The sequence below is a fragment of the Euprymna scolopes genome, chromosome 14, assembly GCF_053919585.1.
Source record: "Euprymna scolopes isolate OS-2025 chromosome 14, ASM5391958v1, whole genome shotgun sequence".
Lineage (NCBI taxonomy): Eukaryota > Metazoa > Mollusca > Cephalopoda > Sepiida > Sepiolidae > Euprymna > Euprymna scolopes.
The window spans coordinates 51,710,297-51,731,782 of NC_136495.1; the positions used below are offsets into that span (position 1 = coordinate 51,710,297).

General features: G+C 33.0%; 1 protein-coding gene across 1 annotated transcript in view; it reads right to left on the reverse strand.

The window, feature by feature from the left end:
- Positions 1 to 19,268, reverse strand: part of LOC145293003 (eukaryotic translation initiation factor 3 subunit L-like) — a 37,861-nt gene extending 18,593 nt beyond the window's left edge. The window contains exons 1-5 of the mRNA XM_080139258.1: positions 19,133 to 19,268; positions 10,718 to 10,769; positions 6,889 to 7,042; positions 1,124 to 1,203; positions 644 to 705 (exon numbers count right to left, since the gene is read on the reverse strand). Of these exons, the coding sequence (XP_079995384.1) occupies positions 644 to 705; positions 1,124 to 1,203; positions 6,889 to 7,042; positions 10,718 to 10,769; positions 19,133 to 19,177 (393 nt within the window). The 5' untranslated portion in view covers positions 19,178 to 19,268. The remainder of the gene's footprint in view (positions 1 to 643; positions 706 to 1,123; positions 1,204 to 6,888; positions 7,043 to 10,717; positions 10,770 to 19,132) is intronic.
- Between the last annotated feature and the right edge of the window lie 2,218 nt (positions 19,269 to 21,486).

A 21,486-nucleotide genomic window follows, 5' to 3' on the forward strand; every position in this document is an offset into this window, starting at 1 on the left:
GCAGAATATAATTAAATTTTGCAAAGGGAAAGAAATAAAACAATAACATTAATGTTTGATGCATTTTAAGTCAGGAAGCCAATATTTTCAGGCAACCTTATCTGGTACCACCAGAGAATGTGAAAATTGGTCACATCGACTGAAACATTTTGAAAATAGATTGGGTAGGTAATGTCACTCAAGAAGATTTGATAGATTTGTAGCATATAATTTTCAGGCACTTTCCAAAAAAGCCATAAGATGCGACAGAATTAGATTTGATACAGTTCAAACTTTTAGTCATAAGTTTCCTCTTGGGACCCTAAACCTGTCTGTTAACCGAGATATATGGTCCTGTCATGTACAGTTCTAGGAGGTCCATCCTCTCAAACTTTAAAAAGAGGTTAGTTCATTACTAATCGCCTAACGTGCCCCTATTAGGAAATACTGATGGTGCTTTGCAGACATTTTTTGTAGGCCAGAGTGCTCCTTCCTCTAGAGCATTGACTTTTCAAATCCCACTTTCCTGACCTTGTGTCACATCTCCCTTAAACACAAAATTGATCAAATTCATTTTTCTTCTATTTAAATTTGATAAAAGAATTTCAATTTGACGCTATGTTATGGATGACATTAGATGTATATAATTTAAAACGGGCCTCACTTGAACACGAGCATAGATATGCCTATAATACAGCTCTTTGTAGAGGATCAGGAAAACTTGATCTGAAATTTAAAAAATAAAAGTATTAGTAACTTATTTTTAAATACACATGTCAATAACATTTTTATCAAAAACTAAATATGTAAGAATAATTTTTTTTTTAAACATAAAATTGAGTAACTCTTTTGTCTGAACTATAAGGAAAAAATTTAATCACATAATTGATCAACAAAAAAACTTTTCTGTAATAAATGTAAATATAAGTTTGCAGGTGCATAGTTTGTAAATGATTCTAGCACTCAAGAGTTAGAATGAACCTGGGTATAATGGCACTTAAGAGGTGTTTCCACAATCCTCCAAATTGGCGCTTCACAACTGGATACATTGAAAAGTCATACCCAGAACCACATCACATTGGATTTATTCTTCTAAAGCATAGATGATAAAAAATTAAAAATGAAAAGAAAAGATTTTAATTACCATCATTGACAATCGGCGAGACAACCTCTGCGCCAGGCCACGGAGAGTTCCGGAAAAAGCGTTCTGTTAATTTATTGAACCTGAAAATTGAACATGTGAGAATGGAATATTAGTTAGCATTCAAGGAATCAAAAAGCATCATGCTTTTGAAGAAAATAAGCAGTTTTTAATCTTTTTAAAATCGTTTTTTAATATGTCCAATGACTGAAAAAAAAAAAGAAAAAAAAAAGAATAACGTTCAGATAATAGGATTCTTGACAATTATACCCAATAGACAATACCTTCTGCTTTTGTCAGATTTTGCTTAAGTTTTTTATCATATATATATATATATACATATAAAATTATGCTACCATTAAATCTTGGTCCAGTGACAAGCCCACCTCCTCAAGTTCTTGAGTCATTCCACTTAAGTTAACAAATTTATCCAATTTCCATTACTAACGATTACTATATTGTCCAGTTGATTACTGTACACTCTTAACCCTTATCCTTGAGTGGTCTATGGACCTTGATAAGTGGTGATGCCTATGTAAAAAAAAAAGAAAAAAGTGCCTCCCATCAACCAGTTGTACCATTACCCTTAAATCTGAGTGATGTCCCACCTCGAAAAAATCTTTTAACTAAGTTCGAATGACACCCACTTCAAAATAAAAGTCCTTTCATAACCTCTACCACAAATCTAAAGTCCAAGTGGCAAGCCCCCCCCCCCTATCATACAAACTGTTTTAAAATCAAACAGTACCCCTTAAAAAAACGCACATTACTTGTATCTCAAAATAAACTGCTCTAAAATGTTAGAATGGCCTGGAAATGGTGGATAGTTTACATTCAATTTATATGTAAAACTCATCCCTCACTCTAAAATAATTGTTTTTATTCTTTTTCTTTCTGACAAGTTTTCAAGGTGTTCCATGGCCTACTATAATAATATAGTAGGCCATGGGTGTTCACACTTAATTGCCCCTAGCCCTACCACTAACTCAAAGTCCGAGTGGCAAGCCTCCTCCTCCTACAAAAAACCCTCTTAAAAATATACATAATTTTCTAAAAGACTGCCCTAAAAGGTTAGAATGCCCATAAAATCTAAGATTTATTTATATCAAATTTTTTATATTAAATTGATGTTTTTATTTTTTAATTTCTGCCAAGTTTTTAAGTGTTTAGATGTAAATTGCCTTAAAAAACGAGGGGGATTACATACTTTGGAGAGGCAGGCAAGGGCAATTTAGCAGGTGTAATAATACCAAAGAAATCTTGCATATATTCATTTTTAAACAGTCCTAAGTAATACGTTTCAATTTCTTGTACATAAACTGCATTACAATGTAACTAACTTCTTTTTTTAATGGATACATGGAATTTTTATGGTATTGCAGCATATTTATGCACATTTACTGCCGATTACTTGGAAACCATTACTTCCTGGAGATTTTCAGTGTCATATGCGGATTTCTTGCACAAAAATACACTTATATGATAAATTTCATTGCTTAATCTTATGTTTTAACAAACAACATTTTTACCGAAAAAGTAGTGTAAAAAAATGTGACAAAACGCATACAGTCTTAAAAAGGGAAAAATATCTAAATGTGCGAGGCACAAAAATAGTCATAACTTTATTAAATATTTGGCTAGATTTTAAAAATTTACAAAGATTCTTTCTATGTATTAAGATATTTTCAGCAATTTGAATTGTTTCATGTGTATTACTACTTATCTTCTCAAAAGACAATTTCTAAAGTTTTTACTTAATCTGACCAACAGTTCAGAACAATCATTTCATTCTTGTGGTTAATGTTATCTGGCCAATGTTTCGTTCAGCATATATATATATGAAAGTAACAACGCTTAGATATGAGTGTGCACAAATAATGTTAAGTATTTTCCACATGAGGTTCAAATTAAGCAGAGGGAATAGAAAATACCATTTTGGAGTTAAAATTTGTTAATGGGATAAAGTATGTGGCAGGAAAGCCAGAAAGATCCTACACATGGAATTAGATATTAAAGTGGTCAGATGCAGGTTTTAAGTTCTCCTCCATCTTATTGGGTTGAAAGGGGAAGATACAGTGCATATTCATGGAATTGTTGCAAATTACTAAGAAGTAAATGAAAATCCCAGAGCAAATAATGGAGTTAATTGCTGTTCTTTTTAATTGTTTCACCCATAAACAGAATGAAAGAAAAGATCAAGCTATTTGCATCTGCTAGTCACCAATGCAGTATACTTGATGAACAAATGAGTAAACTATGATGTGTCAATAAGAGAGAGTGAGAGAAACAGTTGTTTTGTGTTAACAATGTCACACCAGCCAGTTGTTCACAATGGGGATTGATGAATATTACACGCTATGCTACACAGTCTTGAGAATCATCATAAAGAAATCTATTTCTAACTATTTTTTGTTGGGTGTACATATATGGAAGTAGCAACACTGAAATATGACTGTACAAAAAAATAATGTTAAGTATTTTCCACATGAGAATAGAAAATGCCATTTTGAAGTTAACATTTGGTAGTAATGGGAAGATATATGTGGCATCGAATTGGATGTCAAGGTGATCAGATGCAGGTACGCGTTCTCCATGTGATTGGGGATGGAAGGGGACAGGGGTCATACATATTTTTAATATGCATTTTCAAGGACTTTTCCAGGCCTTCTACAGACAAAATTCAAGTTTTCAAAACAAATTTGATACATAAACAATAAAAGAAAAAAGACAGTAACTGACAGAAATCACTTTCATTTATCTATTTCATGAAGTTTTAAAAGTCAGTTATTTACACAAAGTTCTCTACAATAATATGCAACAAAACTGGTCAACTATTTACAACTTAAGCTCAACACTACACAACTATTTACATTGTCATTCAGTGATTTTGAATTATTTCAGTTCATATTTACATTCACTGACCCATTTACATTAGGCCAACCAAGCACAATTACATATTGTTGTGGTCTGCATTGCGGATTGGTCTGCATTGTGTTAGTTTTACTTTTGAATTTCACTTTGGCTACATCCATAAAGTATATGGATAACATCAGGTAGTCTTGTGATAAAGGAACATAACTCATATCAACAATACAGGTAATAATAATACAATACTGGACTTAATATGATTTTTAAACCGTTTTGAAGACATTTTCCATATTTTCTAGGCATTTTCAAGATAATAATAGAAATAAGGCCTTTTCAAGACAAAGCCCAAAATTCAGTGCCTTTTCAAGACAAAGCCCAAAATTCAGTGCCTTTTCAAGACAAAGCCCAAAATTCAGTGCCTTTTCAAGACAAAGCCCAAAATTCAGTGCCTTTTCAAGACAAAGCCCAAAATTCAGTGCCTTTTCAAGACAAAGCTCAAAATTCAATGCCTTTTCAAGCCTCTGCAGACTCTGGGTGACGATACATTCTATCTTGATGGAATTACTGCAAATTACCGAAAGAAGTAAATCAAAATCCCAGAGTAAATAATGGAGCTATTTGCTATTTTTTTTAGTTGTTTCTATTATTTCATCCATAAAGAGAAGAAACAAAAGAAATCAAGAGTCAATATTAGGAGGAAATGGAAACACAGGATAGTATCAGAGATACACGGTTAGAGTTCTGGCGAAAATCAAGCAAAGAAAGTGAAAAGTCCCATTTATAATTTTAAAATTTTAGCATTATGACTAGCAGGATGCCTTGGCTTTGCTAAATGTAAAATGTGCTTAAATATGATATTTTAATTTATGCAGATTTCATATTAAATGCTCTCTTGATTATATTACACCCTATATATATATATATATATATATATATATATATATATATATATATATATATAGTAATGATTTCAAAAGTTTAAAAAAAAAAAAAAAATTTTAAAAAAGAAAGGGCTTTGGTGCCATCAGCTGGAATCGAAATAGAAATCAAAATATTCAGCACTCTAGCCATACTCGCTATTAAATGCTTCAAACTTCATCGTTACTGCACGAGCTATCATCAGATAGATAAAAAAGGCTAAAATTAAACGACTTTAAGCTAAAAATGTATATGTACACATGCTCAGAAGCTAGTCAATTTATTTGACCCATTAGCAGCTATTTTTACAGGATAAAAAACAAAATCGAACATGTTCCACAAGTCCAAATCTCTTGTATATCAGGTTTCAAGTCTGTAGACCAAATATTTAGAAGTTTGATAGAGACGTCTTGCACACACACGGTCACTTATATATATATATATATATATATATATATATATTACATTAGCATGGGTGCCCGGGGGTTTGGAGGTGTATGCTGAGCAAAAAAAAAAAAACGGTCAATTTTTTTAACTTTGACCCTTATTATGACCCCTTAACATTTATTGTTTTGGGCTCAAATTAAGTTATTAAGTTAGATCCATGTCCAAGGAACCTATATCTAAAATTTCAAGTGTTTAGACCCAAAATTGTCGGAGGAGTTTGGAAGAGTTCTCAAATGTCAAATTGTTGAACTTTGACCCCTTAACAGCCAAATTTCTGTCCGCAAACCGATCACATAGATTTTCCCAAATCTCAGTACCCTGTATATCAATTTTCGAGTCTGTAGACTAAAAATTGACAGAGTTATTGCGTAGGGAAATGTACAGACACTTCACTTTTATAGATATATAGACTAATAGATTAAACAAAAATATATACGTATACATAAATATATATGGAAACAATTTTTTGTTTACTGTAAATATTTTACGCAAATATTATGCAAGTATAAATCATGTAGAATATCTGCATGAATATAATTACATGTAATAGTTAACTCTAGATGATCATCCCATAATAAAACCGAAAAAACTAATAGGGAATTAATTAAAATGAATGTTTAAAAGAATATGCAAATTAGCTAGATCTTTTGCTAGTGAATGCATTTCCACAACCCATATATAAGAAAATTGTATTTTCTTTTTAAATAAATAGAAAAGAGGGTTTTAATATGAATATCAATACACACAAAACAAAAACGAATCTATAGGAGTATAGATATATATATATATATATATATATATAATAAAACATGTCGACGTGCTAGAACGTTTTTATCCTAAATTCTATGCAATTATGCACAATGTAACTATGCATAAAAAGAATTAAGTATTAAGTTTGTTTTAATAATTTTTAAATAGACAAAATAGGCTTTTAGCATCAATATCAGAGTTAGAAAAAAAAAAAAAAAAAAAAAAAAATCAGCTTTACAGGTATAATAAATTACGTGTCAGGATATGTCATGAAAGAAATATCTATCTGAATAGTTAGAGAGTAATTAAGAAAATGATTAGAGCTGTTTTCGATTCTTTCTCCACCCTACTGGAGCTGGAAAATATAGCCCCTCTTGATATACTGACTGTAAATTACTGCAAGACATAAATCAAAACCCCAGAGCAAATAATGGAGTTGTTTACTATTCTTTTTAATTACTACTATTATTTCAGTCACAAAAAGAAGAAAAGAAAAATTATATCTGCATTTAATGTTGTCACCATTGCGGAGTGTTGTCATCAAATGAGTAAACTACATGTCAACAAGACAGAGATGAACAGCTGTTTTGTGTCAACAATGCAATGCCATCTAACAGTTCACAGCGCAGATTGATGAACACTGCAGGATATGTTATACAGGGTCATGAGAATCATTATGAAAAAACAAAATGCAGATTTCATTGAATTGGTACAATGAATAATGGATTGGAATCAATAAAAGCTTTTATATTTTTGGAGGAGTACAAATAAAATTATGAATTTACCCGTTTTCGTATGCATTCTGGATTTCATAAACATTCTGCTCATTAATGCACTTTTGGAAATAGGTTAAGAAGTTTTTGATGTACTCTGGGATGATATATCCAGGCTGAGAGTATTGGCGACTATCACTATAGTCTTGATCCTGGCGGGGATCTCCTAAAATGAAACAAAAATTAAAATTAATACTAAAACAGACACAACAGCTATCTCCATTTTAATGGTTGGATTCAAATAGCATTGGAGATGACATATCAAATTTTGATTCTGACTAACCAATTTTCATTTGTTATTGTTGTAGCATGTTATTGACTCTATAATGTATATCACTACAATTTATTGAAAAGAGATGTGTACCCTTGCCTAGACAACTGGAAAAACAAAAACATTTTAATTACAAATAGGGGTAGGGGAGGGTAGAGAAAGAAATCTTCTAACTCTGCTTAAGTTCCAGAAAAAAAAGATTCCCAGATTTTGTTAAGATGCGTTTAACAAAGGTTAGAGATTATATCGGTTGGATAATATCCAAGATAAGAACAGAAATCCGACTAATACAAATTTCTAACCTTTTTTCTAGAAAAAAATGTAAACAACCAAAGTGTAAAAAAAAAAAAAAGAAGAAAAATTCACAGATGGCGTATTCCAACTCCAAAAATAGTGATTGCTGATTACATTTGTTTCTTTGCATTTTTTTTATCCACAAGTTGACTGGGTTTATCATTTTTGCCATTTTTGAACAAATGGGAATCAAAATTCAGTGATAACGCCACAATTCCTTTTTATGTTCTCGATTGAATAACTCTTTCATTTATGGGGGATGGAGGGGGCTGATCAAAGAAATGATTTCCTATCAACTTTTTACTTATCAATCAGACAATCACATAAATGTTGAAACAGTCAGCGCGTTCTACTCTAGACAGTTTGAAGATTCCACGTGACGTGGTATAAAATTATTTTTCTCAAGTATAAAAGCTGTAATTTGAAATTTGTGTGCATGGCCGTAACTTATAGTGTATTACACTTGCGTCTTGATTATTGATGAAGATGTGTGTCACCTGATATGATTAGCTGAGATTAGGGAAGGTTGATTGTAGAATTATGAAAGCGAGAAAAAGGAGAGAGAGTCTTTGGGATGTTATTTTTATGTATCTAAAACAAGACAGTTTGAAAACAGTATACACTGCATTAAAACAGCTTGAATGAACATTTCTTTTCTCTTCTTGTTACTCTCAACTACGGCTTATGTTCTTTGGAAAGGCGGGTTAGAGCTTAATTTGCAGGTACATCTTATCAAGGAAACAAGATACTATTAAGAACAGAGCTCTACATTGAAAGTGAAACAGTCGCATTTGCGAGTGATTTTTCAAAGTGTCGACTAGAAATAATGAAACGATTATCTTTTAGCGATTGTATTTTTTTTTTTAACAAGGTGGTCACCACTTATCAAGGCCCGGAAGCCACTAAGGGATAAGGGTTATTGTAAGTACAGTACGTTAGTGTGGATATTTAAAGTGTCTACTTAAGGGGGCGGTTCATCAGGAATTTGTTTACGTTGGACTTGAAGACATCCAAGTTGTAGTCAGGAGGGAAGCAGGCAGACGGAACAGAGTTCCACAGGCGTGCAGTTCTAAGAAAGAAGCTTTGTTCATGGAATCTACATTTTGATTTAGGCATAGATAAAGAGTGGGGAAAGTTTTTAACAGTGGATTCAGCTAGATGAGTGTTTTTTGTAAAAGATTGGCAAGGGGGGGACCAGAGATTGGAGCTCAGACGAGCACCTGCCATGGAAATAACGATAAAACAAAGATAGGCTGGCAACGTCTCTTCTGTGGGAGAGAGGTTGCAGGGAAGAGAAAAGGGCATCCCCCACTAAGCCACGAAGTCTATTCTGTACTCTGTCAAGGCAGGATAGGCTGTTTTTAGCAGCTCCTGCCCAGATATGGCAGCAGTATTCCATCCTTGGACGTACTTGGCTTTTATATAGATAGAGAATTACATCAGTAGTGAGATATCTTCTGGAGCGGTAGAAGGATCCCACCATCTTTCCAGCGACCTTGGCAACAGACTTGATGTACGTGTTCCATTTCAGATCAGGAGTGAAGGTCAAGCCCAGAAGCTTGTCAAAACATGGGGCTTCTCCTAGACGAGAGCCATCCATTTCAATTGATGCCAGATGGGGATCAGAGCGTTGATGATGTAAAGATAGGAGTTTGGTTTTAGATGCATTAAAGGTAACCAGTCACGTCTTCCCCCACTGAACAACTCGTTCGAGATCAGAGAGAGCTTTGTCATTTACAGCCTTTGATGTGTTGCTGTAGATGGTCGTGTCATCAGCATAGATGTCAACGAATGATTTAAGTATGTGTTTCTTTTACTGACAATCTTCCAAGGTTCATTACTGAGTGAAAAATACTTTTTCAACTTTTTTTATGAAATGAACAAAGTTAAATTATTTAAACAATAAAAGTTTAATAGAACAGTACTCTTTTTTTTTTTAATGAAAGCTGTTTAAAAATAAAAACATCTGAAGAAATCAAAATGTTTAAACCTTCAAGTATCAACATAAAATTTGTTTATTAGAATTATTTAAAAATATACATACTCGTAACAGAACGAAGATGTCATATTCCAAAAATCATGTAGGCTTGGCTAGTAACTTTTCTATTTGGCTAGTAAACGAAAATATTTAGTTGTCAAAGGTCAACTAAAGAAAAACTTGTCCATAGAGGCCTGAAGTAATACTAATATCTGGTATTTATAGAGTACTGGTCACAAGTAAAAAATCACCTTTCAAGTGAAGATGTACATACCAAGCAGAAATAAGTATCTTCACTAAACATTTTAAAAAAATATAACGAGTTTGTGTGTGCATGTATAAATAAATAAAGGTGCCTTAAATAAGTTTCCAGACTTTTTTCATACAGGAATTTTAAACTGCCGGAGACTCTTGAACATCCAGTATGCTATTGCTATACATCTGAAATGACTGACCAATTTTTATGCTTTCAGGTTCAAATGAACAGCTACAGCAGGGATTGGAATACACCCTAAAGCCTGATTATCACAGCTGGTGAATTTCAAAAATGCAATCTGGACGTAAGAGCGCTTTAGAAGAATGATATGCAATAAAATTCTTGTTTTAAACTTGGAAAAAATGCCAGAGAAATGTATGGAATACTTCAGACTGCTTTTGAACCATCTTGCATGAATCAAGCATTAGTTTTAGTGGCATAAGAGATTCAAGGAAGGCAGGGAGTTTGTGAGGAATGATGAGAGGTGTGGGAGGAGTAAGGAAGTCAGAACGTCGGTTTTGATTGGCCAAATGAAGTAATTCATGGATAAGGACCGTCGTGTGTCTATAGAAACAAGTGCATAGTTTGAGGTTAGTGTGGGAACTGTACCCACAATTATTCATGAGGAACTAAAGATGTGGAAGTTTTACGCAGTTTGTCCTAAGGGTGCAATCCACAACTCCATCGATGTCACAAACTATTTAACCAAGATGAGCATCAAGATATGTCCTCACCCTCCCTATTATCCAGACCTTGCTCCCTGTGACTTTTGGTTATTCCCTTAGAGGCTGCCATTAGGAGACGATTGTGGAGATGAAATTGACTGTGATGAAAATCATTAACATGCTGACACAAGAGGACGTCCATTGGGATTTCCAGTTGTTGGAATGGTACAACAAGTGCATTGCAGTCGGAGGAGATTACTTTGAATGGAACTAGAGTTTCATGTGTACTATCAATGAAAGTGCTCATATAAAAAAATTGTGAAATTTATTGAAGGTATTTTGTAGATAGGATAAAATCCAGCAATCTTTTAACTTACCAGTGTGGGAATCATAATCATTATATCCGCTTGGATACGCATACGGATTATCCTGAAAAAGGAAAAATAATAAAGTAAATTCTTGAAAAGGTGATTAAAATAAAAAAATAACAGCATTTCAAAGTTGTAAATATTGTTAAAAAAAATGCCAACAATAAATCATAAAGACCAATATATATTTATTTGTATATAAATAAATATATCAGTTCCGACATACAAAAATTAGAAAGTAAAGAAAAAAAAAAAACAACTGCTGGATGAAACCATTACAAGTCTTTAAGGGAACAGCAGAGAACAAATAGTAACTCACCTCACCACTACCAAGGAATTTGGAAAGATATCTTTTTTCCCCCCATAATAAGTGAATTTCTTTTATATACCAATTGATGTTTTTTGGGTTTTTTTTTCAACTTTTCTAATTTGAGATGGTTTTTTTTTTTAGGAAAAAATAACTTAAGAAATGCTCCAGATTCTGGAAATATATTACACATACTCCATTTATGTGGGAATACCTTCTTTTTTTTTTTTTTTTTTTTATCTTTGATAAGCATTTTTGAGTTTACAATAAATTTTGTTTTGAAACTTTTGAGAAGAGGATGGATTATTTGAATTATTCAGATTACTGTTCTCATCTTGGTTGCTATTTTCATATTTTGGACAATGTAACCTCCAACCTTTTTTTCAAGTGCATCCTGAACTCAAAAATCTGTACAAAATTACAATTGGAAGTATTTAATCCACGGGGGCAGCTGGCTCTCATTCTTCAACCATGATGGCCAAGATGTCCTATGTACTCAGCATTGAATCTTCAACCTATATAAAAGTGCTAGTGGGGGTACCTGGGGTTGCCCGGTTGTTTGGAGGTGTGTGTGTGTGTAGGGAGGGGGGTAAAGTAAAGAATAAGCGTAGTAATAATCCTGCTTAAATAAAAAAATAAATAAAAAAACGATCGTAAACTTCTCTACAAAATCGGCGAAACCAAAACAAAAACAGCAAACAAACGTAAAAATTATTTAATAAAAACATTGGAAAAACAAAAAGGAAAAATCAAGTAAAAAAATGATGAACATGTTCGGAAAAACTAAAACAAAAAAAACAGCGAAAAAAAAAAAAAAAAAAAAAAAAATGGCATAAATAATCTTTCGAGTTGGTTAAGTCCATTCCAGGTCTTTTAAGCAACTACGAATTAAAGAAAACCGAAACCGGTGTTCTTTCGTAACTTTCCCTCGTGAATGATCCCGCAACAGTGTAAACTAGTGGCGGGGAAGGAGGAATTTATTAGAGTAGGCACCGCCAAAACTGGGGGTGGGGGAGGGGCAGGTAAGTACTTTTTGACGGACCGTCTTTTTAAAAATCTACCAAAAATCAGGTAATTATCTAATCAATACGAAATTTTCAGCGATTATTAAGAGAAGAATGAACTTTATAACAGTGCACTTATTTTTCATAAACAATATTTATATGTATATTTTTATTTGCTTACAAAATCCCCCCCTTGTTTTGAGGGGGTTCCAAATATGCTTAAAATAATCATCTGAAACTAAACAAAACATTATGTTGTTGTAAGGGACGGGATTATAGATTAAAAAAAAAAAAAAAAAAAACTTTTTTGCATACCTTATTTTGATGTCTGAATATCAAAACTTCGATTGTTTTATTATCCCGCTTTTGAGTTTTGAAATGTGAAATTCGGTGAATATGTTAAGTAAAATAATTAATTTAAGTTAAGCAAAACAAAAAAATTTTTTTTTTAATATTTATACGAAAAAAGCCATTTTAAAATCTTTGATAAATAAATTAACAATTTCTTTTTAGCAAGCCGAATAATGCATGACCATTATTAAACAGGGCATGCTTTGAAGAATCGATACAAAAAAAAAAAAAATTTGATAAATATTGTGCCTTTTGTGTTAAAAATATCATTTTTTCGATCAAGTTTGGAAACATTTGCCGCCTTTCGACTACGGTGGACCAAACGCGCTGAAATAATTTTTTTTATTCTGCTTTAAATTGCCCCCCTCCCTATTTTGGAGAGCTTGGCTCCCACACACATACACATTAAAAACCAAACTCATACAAATGGTCACCCATCTGGTACTGGCCAGCCTCAGCGTTAATAATACATTGAAATTTTCATCACTGAAAGATAAGTTTTTTTTTTTGGCTTTTTGGTCTTTCGTAGTTTGCTTTTTATCAAGCACAAATGTAAACAGTAATCAAATCGACTCGAAGTAACTGGTTGCCTATATGAATAAGTGGAATTATTTGAAATCCAGGTACTTATATTATAATATTTTTGCATATTCTCATAGAAAATCATCCTAAATCTTAGTTAGACAAGAAATAAACAAATTAATTCTTTCAAAACCCTTTTTTTTTTCTTTTTTTTTTTTTTAAACCCTTTATATACGTTTTTTGTGCAAAACAAAAAACGCCAATTTTTAACTTTTGGGGAAAATTTAACATTTAAAATTTAATTAAAAATAGAAAAAGTTTTACATTATTCTGCTTTTTATATGATAAAATTCAGGGTTTTATCTTTCTGGAAAAAAAAAGTTACTCAGAAATAATGGATTTTAATAAATGTAATTTCGTTTTAAAAAACAACAACAACTTGATTTTTTGGCCATTTTTGGCGGTGCCTATATTAGAGGGAAAAGATTTTACTACCTCCATTGATTTTTACCGATTTTGGCAGTGAACTCTCAGCAGAAAAAATATAGGAATCTACGATTATCGAGGAAGTGGAGAGGTAATAGGCCTATAACACACCTCAGATATTGTGCTGCCGTTTGTGCATATTACATTTGCATGAAATGTCTTGATTTTTAATCCTATTAAGGTCAAAATCAGAGGGGAAAAATGAGTTCATTTTATATATATAGGGATTACTTAGATTATAACGTAGCACTTGTATCCGTTGTTCCAGTTTCTTGTGGAAATATAACATTAGTTGTTATATTTGCAATGTAATCTCAGACCTTCTTTAGGTGATCCATTTAAAAATTAAGTACTTTCTAATCGAACTTAGAAATCTTTTTGAAGTATATAAATGTGATCGTCATTTTATTAACGAGTCAGGGAATGTAATAATTATGTTTCTGAATTTTTGAGATAAGGGTTGGTTATATGTATTATTATTCATCGGACTACTGTTCTCATCTTGAGTGTGATTTTCACAACGTTTCGTTCGATATAATCTCCGACCTTGTCGAACTCGGGAATGTTTCTGTTGAACTCAGGAATTTGGACGGAATTTCGAGCGGAACCCTTTATTAACTTCATGGGGGTAGCATGCTCTTGTTCCGTCAGCCATGACTGGATAGAGGTCCTTAGTAATTCGCAAATGTATATTTTGGTCGCCCACACTGAGGATTGAACCTTCAACCTTCAGCAAGGACCAGTGGCGCAGTGGTTAGAGTACTAGGAAAAATCAATTGTAAAAGTGATATTCTCCTGAAGGTTGAAGGTTCAATCCTTAGTGTGGGCAACCAAAGTATACATTTGCGAATTATTTAGGACCTCTATCCAGTCATGGCTGATGGAACAAGAGCATGCTACCCCCATGAAGTTAATAATGAGTTCCGCTCGAAATTCCGTCCAAATTCCCGAGTTTAACAAGATACACCTGAAGAAGGTCGGAGATTATATCGACCGAAACGTGAAAATCACACTCAAGATGAGAACAGTAGTCCGATGAATAATAATACACACAAATGTATAATTGTTTGGAAAAAAATCAGATATTGCTTTTCTTGACCTTTACTCCTGATCTTAAATGGAACAGGTACATTAAATCTGTTGCCAAGGCCGCTGGAAAAATGGTGGGATCCTTCTGTCGATCCAGTAGATATCTCACTGCTGATGCAATTCTCTATCTATATGAGCCAGGTATGTCCAAGGATGGAATACTGTTGCCACATCTGGGCAGGAGCTGCTAGAAAGGACTTGTCCTGCCTTGATAGAGTTCAAAATAGACTTTGTAGCCTCATAGGAGATATCCTTTTCTCTTCCCTGCAACCTCTATCTCACAGAAGAGATGTTGCGAGTTTGTCTCTGCTGTATCGTTATTTTCATGGAAAGTGTTCGACTGAGCTTCAGTCTATGGGTCCCCCCCTCGCCAGACTTTCACAAGAAACACTCGCCTAGCTGAAAACACTATCAATAATTCCCCCCACTCGTTATCTGTGCCTAAACCTAAACGTAGATTCCGTGAACAAAGCTTCTTTCTTAGAACTGCACACCTGTGGAATTGTCTTCTGTTTTCCTGCTTTCCAGCTGACTACAATATGGTTGTCATCAAGTCTAACGTAAACAAGTTCTTGATGAGCCGTTCCACTTGTTAACAAATTTACTGAATTTCCATTCCTAACGATTACTATATTGTCCAATTTCTACTGTACACTCTTTAACCCTTATCCTCAAGTGGCCTCTTGGCCTTGATAAGTGGGGATGCCTATGTAAAAAAAAAAAGAAAAAAAAAGGACTCTGAAATAGAGGATCATTTTACATTAAATTTTAATTCGATACCATAAAATTCTAAAATACTTTATTTGAGCAAAGCGTGTTATCCGATAATTTATTTCTTTTATTGCGTGCGTTTATTTATTGAAATATTTTTAAGCAATAATACTTTTGAAGTAACAAAAAAAAAATAATAATAATAAAAAAAAAATACTCATATGGCTGCTAGTGAAATAAAACTAAAAATAGGAAGTCCGGTCTGGGAAGCGCCGAAGCGGAACAATTTTACAATAGTGATTTTCAACTGACTCCGTTTTGGTCACCCATTCTTCCATTGCACCTACTTTTTGTTTCTGTAAAATATATTTAGAAAAAATAAAAGTTTGTACAAAAGTTCGAGTTTCACATGCTAATTTCCTTGCTAAGCGGAACCTTCTTAGATCGGTACAAAGATTTAACCTGACATCGGTCTGAGTCGCCCAAATCTCCTGAATTGCCGAAAATCTTTTATCGTGTACGTACTCGTCACATAACAAATATGTCATATTCCAAAATTCACGTAAATTGATCAAATAGTAGAAAATGTTTTCTTTTTTCACGATTTTAATAGTAAAGCGACAAAGCGTAACCGTTACGAGGCTGATTTTGATCTCTTATTTATGAAAGGGGTAAGCCTTATTAAATATGGCGGATCAAGACAATGTTTTTGCTTACTCATAAAGTTTGAGGTTTTAATAATAATAATAATAATTACTTGATCAATTTACGTAATTTCAGGAATATGACATTTTTTGCATGACAGATATGTAGATCAAAGTTTTTTTTTTTTTCTTTTTTAATTAAGTTGAACTCTGGACTTGCACCAAGTTACATATTTGAGACCCAGCTGAGGTTAATCTGCTAGAATTTCATATTTTATTTTAAAAAGAAAAAAAAAAGGCCATCATTTTAAAGATGGCCGCCGTCCTAACGTATGCGAAAAGCGTTTAAACAAAGCAAAAGTTTGTTGTTTTAGATCGAACGAACGGCCTCTTCAGTTTTACACTTTCCCTATAAATAGAAATCAGGGAGTAAAAAATGTAGAGGACTTAGGGACCTCATATCCTACTATAGCGACACTGATTGTTTAAAAGGTTTAATAATAGGCCATATGGTAAATAATAAGGGGAAGTAATTCAGTACAATTAAAATTGCCGCCTATGGTTAAAGAAATGTATTTTCATCACAAAAACATGTGTTTGTGCAGTTTACCAAAAACGAAGATATTGAAAAAGAACTATTATCCGTTATGAAATAAAGTTCTCATAAAAAATCGCTTAATTTAATGAAGTAATATTTTTTTTACAGAGTAAAATCAAATTTTAATGAGATCGGTAGAACAATGAAAGAATGTTAAACGGAAAAAAAAAAAGAAAAAAAAAGAAAAAAATGATTACACACAAAAAAGAAATTTGTTTTTCTTTATTTTAGGTAATCAGTCAGCGTCAGCGTCAGGATGATTAAAACCTTTTTTAAGGACATTTTGAAGTATTCAAACCGTCAATGTAATTTTTTTTTAAACGAAAATAAAAAATTAAAAAATAAGAAATTTGTTTTTCTTTAGGTAATCAGTCATTTCTGTCTATAATTAAAGCAGGAAAAAATAACGTTCAAACATTCTGCACAAGTGTTCAAGGTTTTATTTTGGGTGGGGTGGGGGTCTCTTAAATAAGGGAAGCATTTTTCTTTGGCTAATTGGACAACAACTTCTTGATTAATTAACAAGTTTATTTAATTTTTGTTGTTGATTAATTAACATAGTTTCATTGTAACAGGTTGTTTACTTTTGTTTTGTGAACGTTAATAAGTTGATTTTGGTTATATTTTTAAGTTCGTTGATTAACTTCGCTAACTTGTTTCCTTTTCGTAAACTGCTTCAGCAATTTCCGGAACTCGGCTACAGTAATCGTGTAATTTTTTTTTTTTTTTTTCATTTAACATTCTTTCATTGTTCTGATTATTTCAGCGTCCCAAATTATATCTTGCTAAATATGCTTATTTTTGCTATGTTTATGCTGGTTATCTCCCTTAGATTTGATGATCCGTTGGCATAAGCGCCACGTTATTATTTAAAAAGCTATTCTCACATGGGAAGAGGGGGTGTTTTGTAACTATTCTGTACTTTTACCTAACAATTTAATAAAGATAAAGATATCGTAAAACTTGAATTGAATTTGAAAATACTATTTAAAAAATTGCGTGGTCCAATAAGTGCATAAGCACCGGAATTCCCTACCCGCTTCAATGCTTCATTGACTGTACTAGTACTGATATGCAGAAGTTTAAATGTAACGTAAACCAACATCTTGTTAATCTTTCATAGACAGAGTCCCAATTAGTAGCTACTCACGTCCAATATGCCTTGTTTGGGGTGAACGCGAGTAAAAAGAAGGCGCTTCTACAGAACTGAGGCGAGATTTTGTAATCGATAAATGGAGTTTTGAGATAAAAACAATGGTTTCAACTGATTGTTTTTGTCAATTCTAATAAATTACAATGGTGCTTCCAAATTATGCAGTCGAAATTACCTGAATATTATACTGAATAATTAACCAAAACTTTAATCGTGGTAGCCGGTGAAAAAATGCCGCCATCTTGTTTAAATCAAAACGGAAAATTACCTCCCTTCTGAATTCTCCTGTGTCTTACGTAGTACAGTTTAATCAAGACATTAAAAAAATGAAAATATAGAAAAAAGGTTATATTGTACGTATCAGTTATCGAACGAAGTTCTAAAAAAAAAAAAAAAAAAATTTCACTCAATTTCATGAAGTAGTTTTCTTTTTTTTTTACGGCGAAAAAACAATTTGTTATGATACCGAGCAAAAGGTTCAATTTTTAGGAAGAAAAACTAATAAAAATGGGGAGGGAGTATCGGCGCTTTACATGGAGTTATCTCCCCGTGGCGTGTTCAGCAAATGTCACAGTGGCAAAAAACTACTCGATCAAATTAAATGAATTTTTTTCGGAGATCTTCAGTCCAAAACGGATACGAACAATATAGACTTTTTTTTTTTTTTTTTTTGATATTTTCATTAAATTGTACAAGTGCCAATAATTTTCTACCTTATCGATTTTCATAATTTTTGGATGTAATAATCTTAAAAATACGAGGAATACCTATATACCATTGTTTTCACGTGAAATTCAGTATTACGATTTTCGTAATTTCGTCCCAGTATCAATGCAAAAAAAAAACAAACAAAAAAAAACAAAAACACTAATTGGGTTAATTTATATAGTATTTTGTTTATTTTTTCGAATTCTGATCCATTATTGACAATCTAAAGTCGGCATGTTCTTGTCGACCATGATGTTTTCGGTTTAACTTACTAATTCGACACTACTTATTTTTCGAATCGAATTAAAAGCTCACACAAAACTTATCCAAGTAGATAAAGGAGTAAGTTATCTCGCCTTTTTTGTAACATTTGTTATATTTTTAATTTTTTTTTATCTATCCCCCTTTTTTTTTCGCTTGTTGGTTTCTCTGCTAAATTCCCAATTTTTGTTTGCTTCTCAATTTTTTTTTTTAGATAAGCACCGAAATTGCCCTCGTGAGGAGACAAGTTAATAAGGGATATGAAATGTTTTAGTTTTCATAATGAAAATTTATCTATGTTTGAAGATTTGTTGTATAACTTATTATCGCTGTTAAATAAAGATGCAAGATCGTTCAAACATCTTTAAAAAAAAAAAAAGTGGCGCTATAATATCAAATAATTTGAGACATTTCTGTGGAAGAAAGGAGAAAAACGTCCATTTTGTATGAATAGTAGCCGGTAGATTTGCGAGTGTTGGGAACAGATCGTCAAGACGATAAGGAGACGACTTGGTTTAGAGAAAGAATAAATCAGTGTTTATGTATATGATAGGAGCAACAAAAATTAATAATAAAAAATATTTACATACCGATTGTTCATGACTGGGTTCGTAGTTACAGTCACTCCACTGCATTTTTAATATGAGAGAAACACGCGGCCGGCAAAAAAAGAATAAAATCGCGAGAGTTGAAAACGAGGCTGGTTTTAAAGAATAACAGAATGACAATAGAATAATAATGGAATAGCGGAATAAGAGAATGATAGAATTTGTGTGATTTTATTTCCTGTTTGTTGAAAGAAAACATACTGATCTCCTACACTTTATTTTACACGAGATTTTGTAGTAGATAAATGTAGTTTTCAGATAAAAAAAAACAATGGCTTCAACTGATTTTTTTGTCAATTCTAATAAGTTACAATGGTAGTTTCCAAATTATGCAGTCGAATTTACCTGAATATGACTGACTTATTGAAAAAACAACTTTAATCATGGTAGCAGGTGAAAAATTGCTGCTATCTTGTTTTAATCGAAACAGAAAATTACCGCCCTTATGAACTCTCCTGTGTCTTACGATCATTTTCCTCAAATTTTATTTTTATTTTCTTTAATAAATAATTTTTTACCATATCGATTCTCGTAATTTTGGATATAATCATTTTAAAAATACGAGGAATACGTGGATACTATTGTTTTCATGTGAAATTCAGTATTATGATTTCCGAAATTTCGTCCCAATAGTGTAGAAGTGCCGATTTTTATCTTTAGACACCCACATCAACAGAGATTAGAGCATTCCTGTAATGATCTGGTCCCTGATGGTTGTGGTGCAAATGATAGGTCTGTGTAGTTCTAGGAGGTCCACCCTCCCAGACTTTGCCTTTTTATTTTATAGAAGGGATTAGTTTAGTGCTAATCGCCTGAGGCGTCCTTACCAGGGAATACCGACGAGGCTACCCAGGTACTTTTTGCAGGTAAGAGTACTTCTTTGATGTGCTGATTTCTTAATTCCACTTTCTGACCCTGGTATCTAAGTTATCACAGTGGGAGAGAGAACTAAATACTTCCATTGCCAGTTAGTGTCCAATTGGCACAGATCAGAACGAACGGTACAGAAGTGTCTACTTTGTTATTTGTACTTGCAAGGCTACAAAAATCAGTTTTTTACCAGATGATTCTGGATAAAGAGAGATCGATTAAGTGATAAGGTTGGGAAATGGGGTAAACAAAAAAAAAAGCAGGCTTTATCCTCTTCACTAGTTTGGGAGCAATTTGTAGCAGCTGTTGCGGACCAGGATATAATAATACCCTAACTCGCTACAAGAAAATAATGAAACGAATGGAATTGAAGGAAACAAAAGAACTCGAATGCTGGAATAAAATAAAAATGTTGTTTATTTTCTGTTGAGAAATGAAAGTCTTCGGTGTACACGTGTTCATTCAGCCGTTGACAACTACGCGCATGAAAGGAAAGGGAATGCAATAGAGAAACGTGAAGTGGTAAGCCGGCTGTAGAAAGAAAGGGTTAATCTCAGTAGAAGGTCACGCACATGTCTGTGTCGATGGGCCAAGACGAAAGGGAGATAGAGAGAGAGTAAGTCAATCCAGTTCATGGAGAGGGAAAGCGTATAAAGTGTGCTTGCGCTTGCCCCACATTACAGTAGCAGGGAAGTGACGTTGGAAAACGCGGTCGGTTCGTTGACTAAGCAACTCAAACGCTGGTCCAGACGAAAAAGGGAAGTTAACAGGTTTTGTTGAGTTTATACTGAAGTTAGCGTTCTGGGTGCGCATGTCTGGTTTTCACTTAAAAGGAAGTGACGTCACAGCTCGGGTGTGTGTATGCGCATGCGCATGAATGTGAGTGTGTGTATGAGGCTGTGTATATGTGAGGGAAAACATGTTCGAACAAGACTCCCCCTCCTGGGGAGAAAAAAAAAATATATATACAAGAGAAACGTATTTTGTTTTGTTTTTATGCATATTTTTTTTTTTTTTTAAAGTTATATATTGTTTGAAATGTTTTGTCCAATGAACTTTTCGACCAGTTTTTGTTGTTGTTTGTGGTGTGTTGTTTTTTGTAATTTCTTTGTCCGTTTCTGAGTGTGTATGTTCTTGTATTGGAGTAGGAGAAATGTGTAATTGTTCGTCTATGAATGCAGGTTTAAGTCTGTCTATTGCTATAGTGTCTTTTTTTTTTCTCTTTTTAAAATAGTAAAATACTTTTTACTCCTGTCGAGAACTAAATAAGGTCCGAATAATTTGGACGTAGTGGTTATTTTACTGCGTCGTTCCTGATAAAAACGTATTTACATGTGTAAATATCGTTTGGAATGAAAATGTTTGTGTCTGGCTTTTTGGTTGGAGTAAATTTTAATTGTGACATTTTGTGTTTTAAGTCCGTCACAAAAGTTGTCGTTGGGGAAATGTCTGTATTGTTTTCGCAG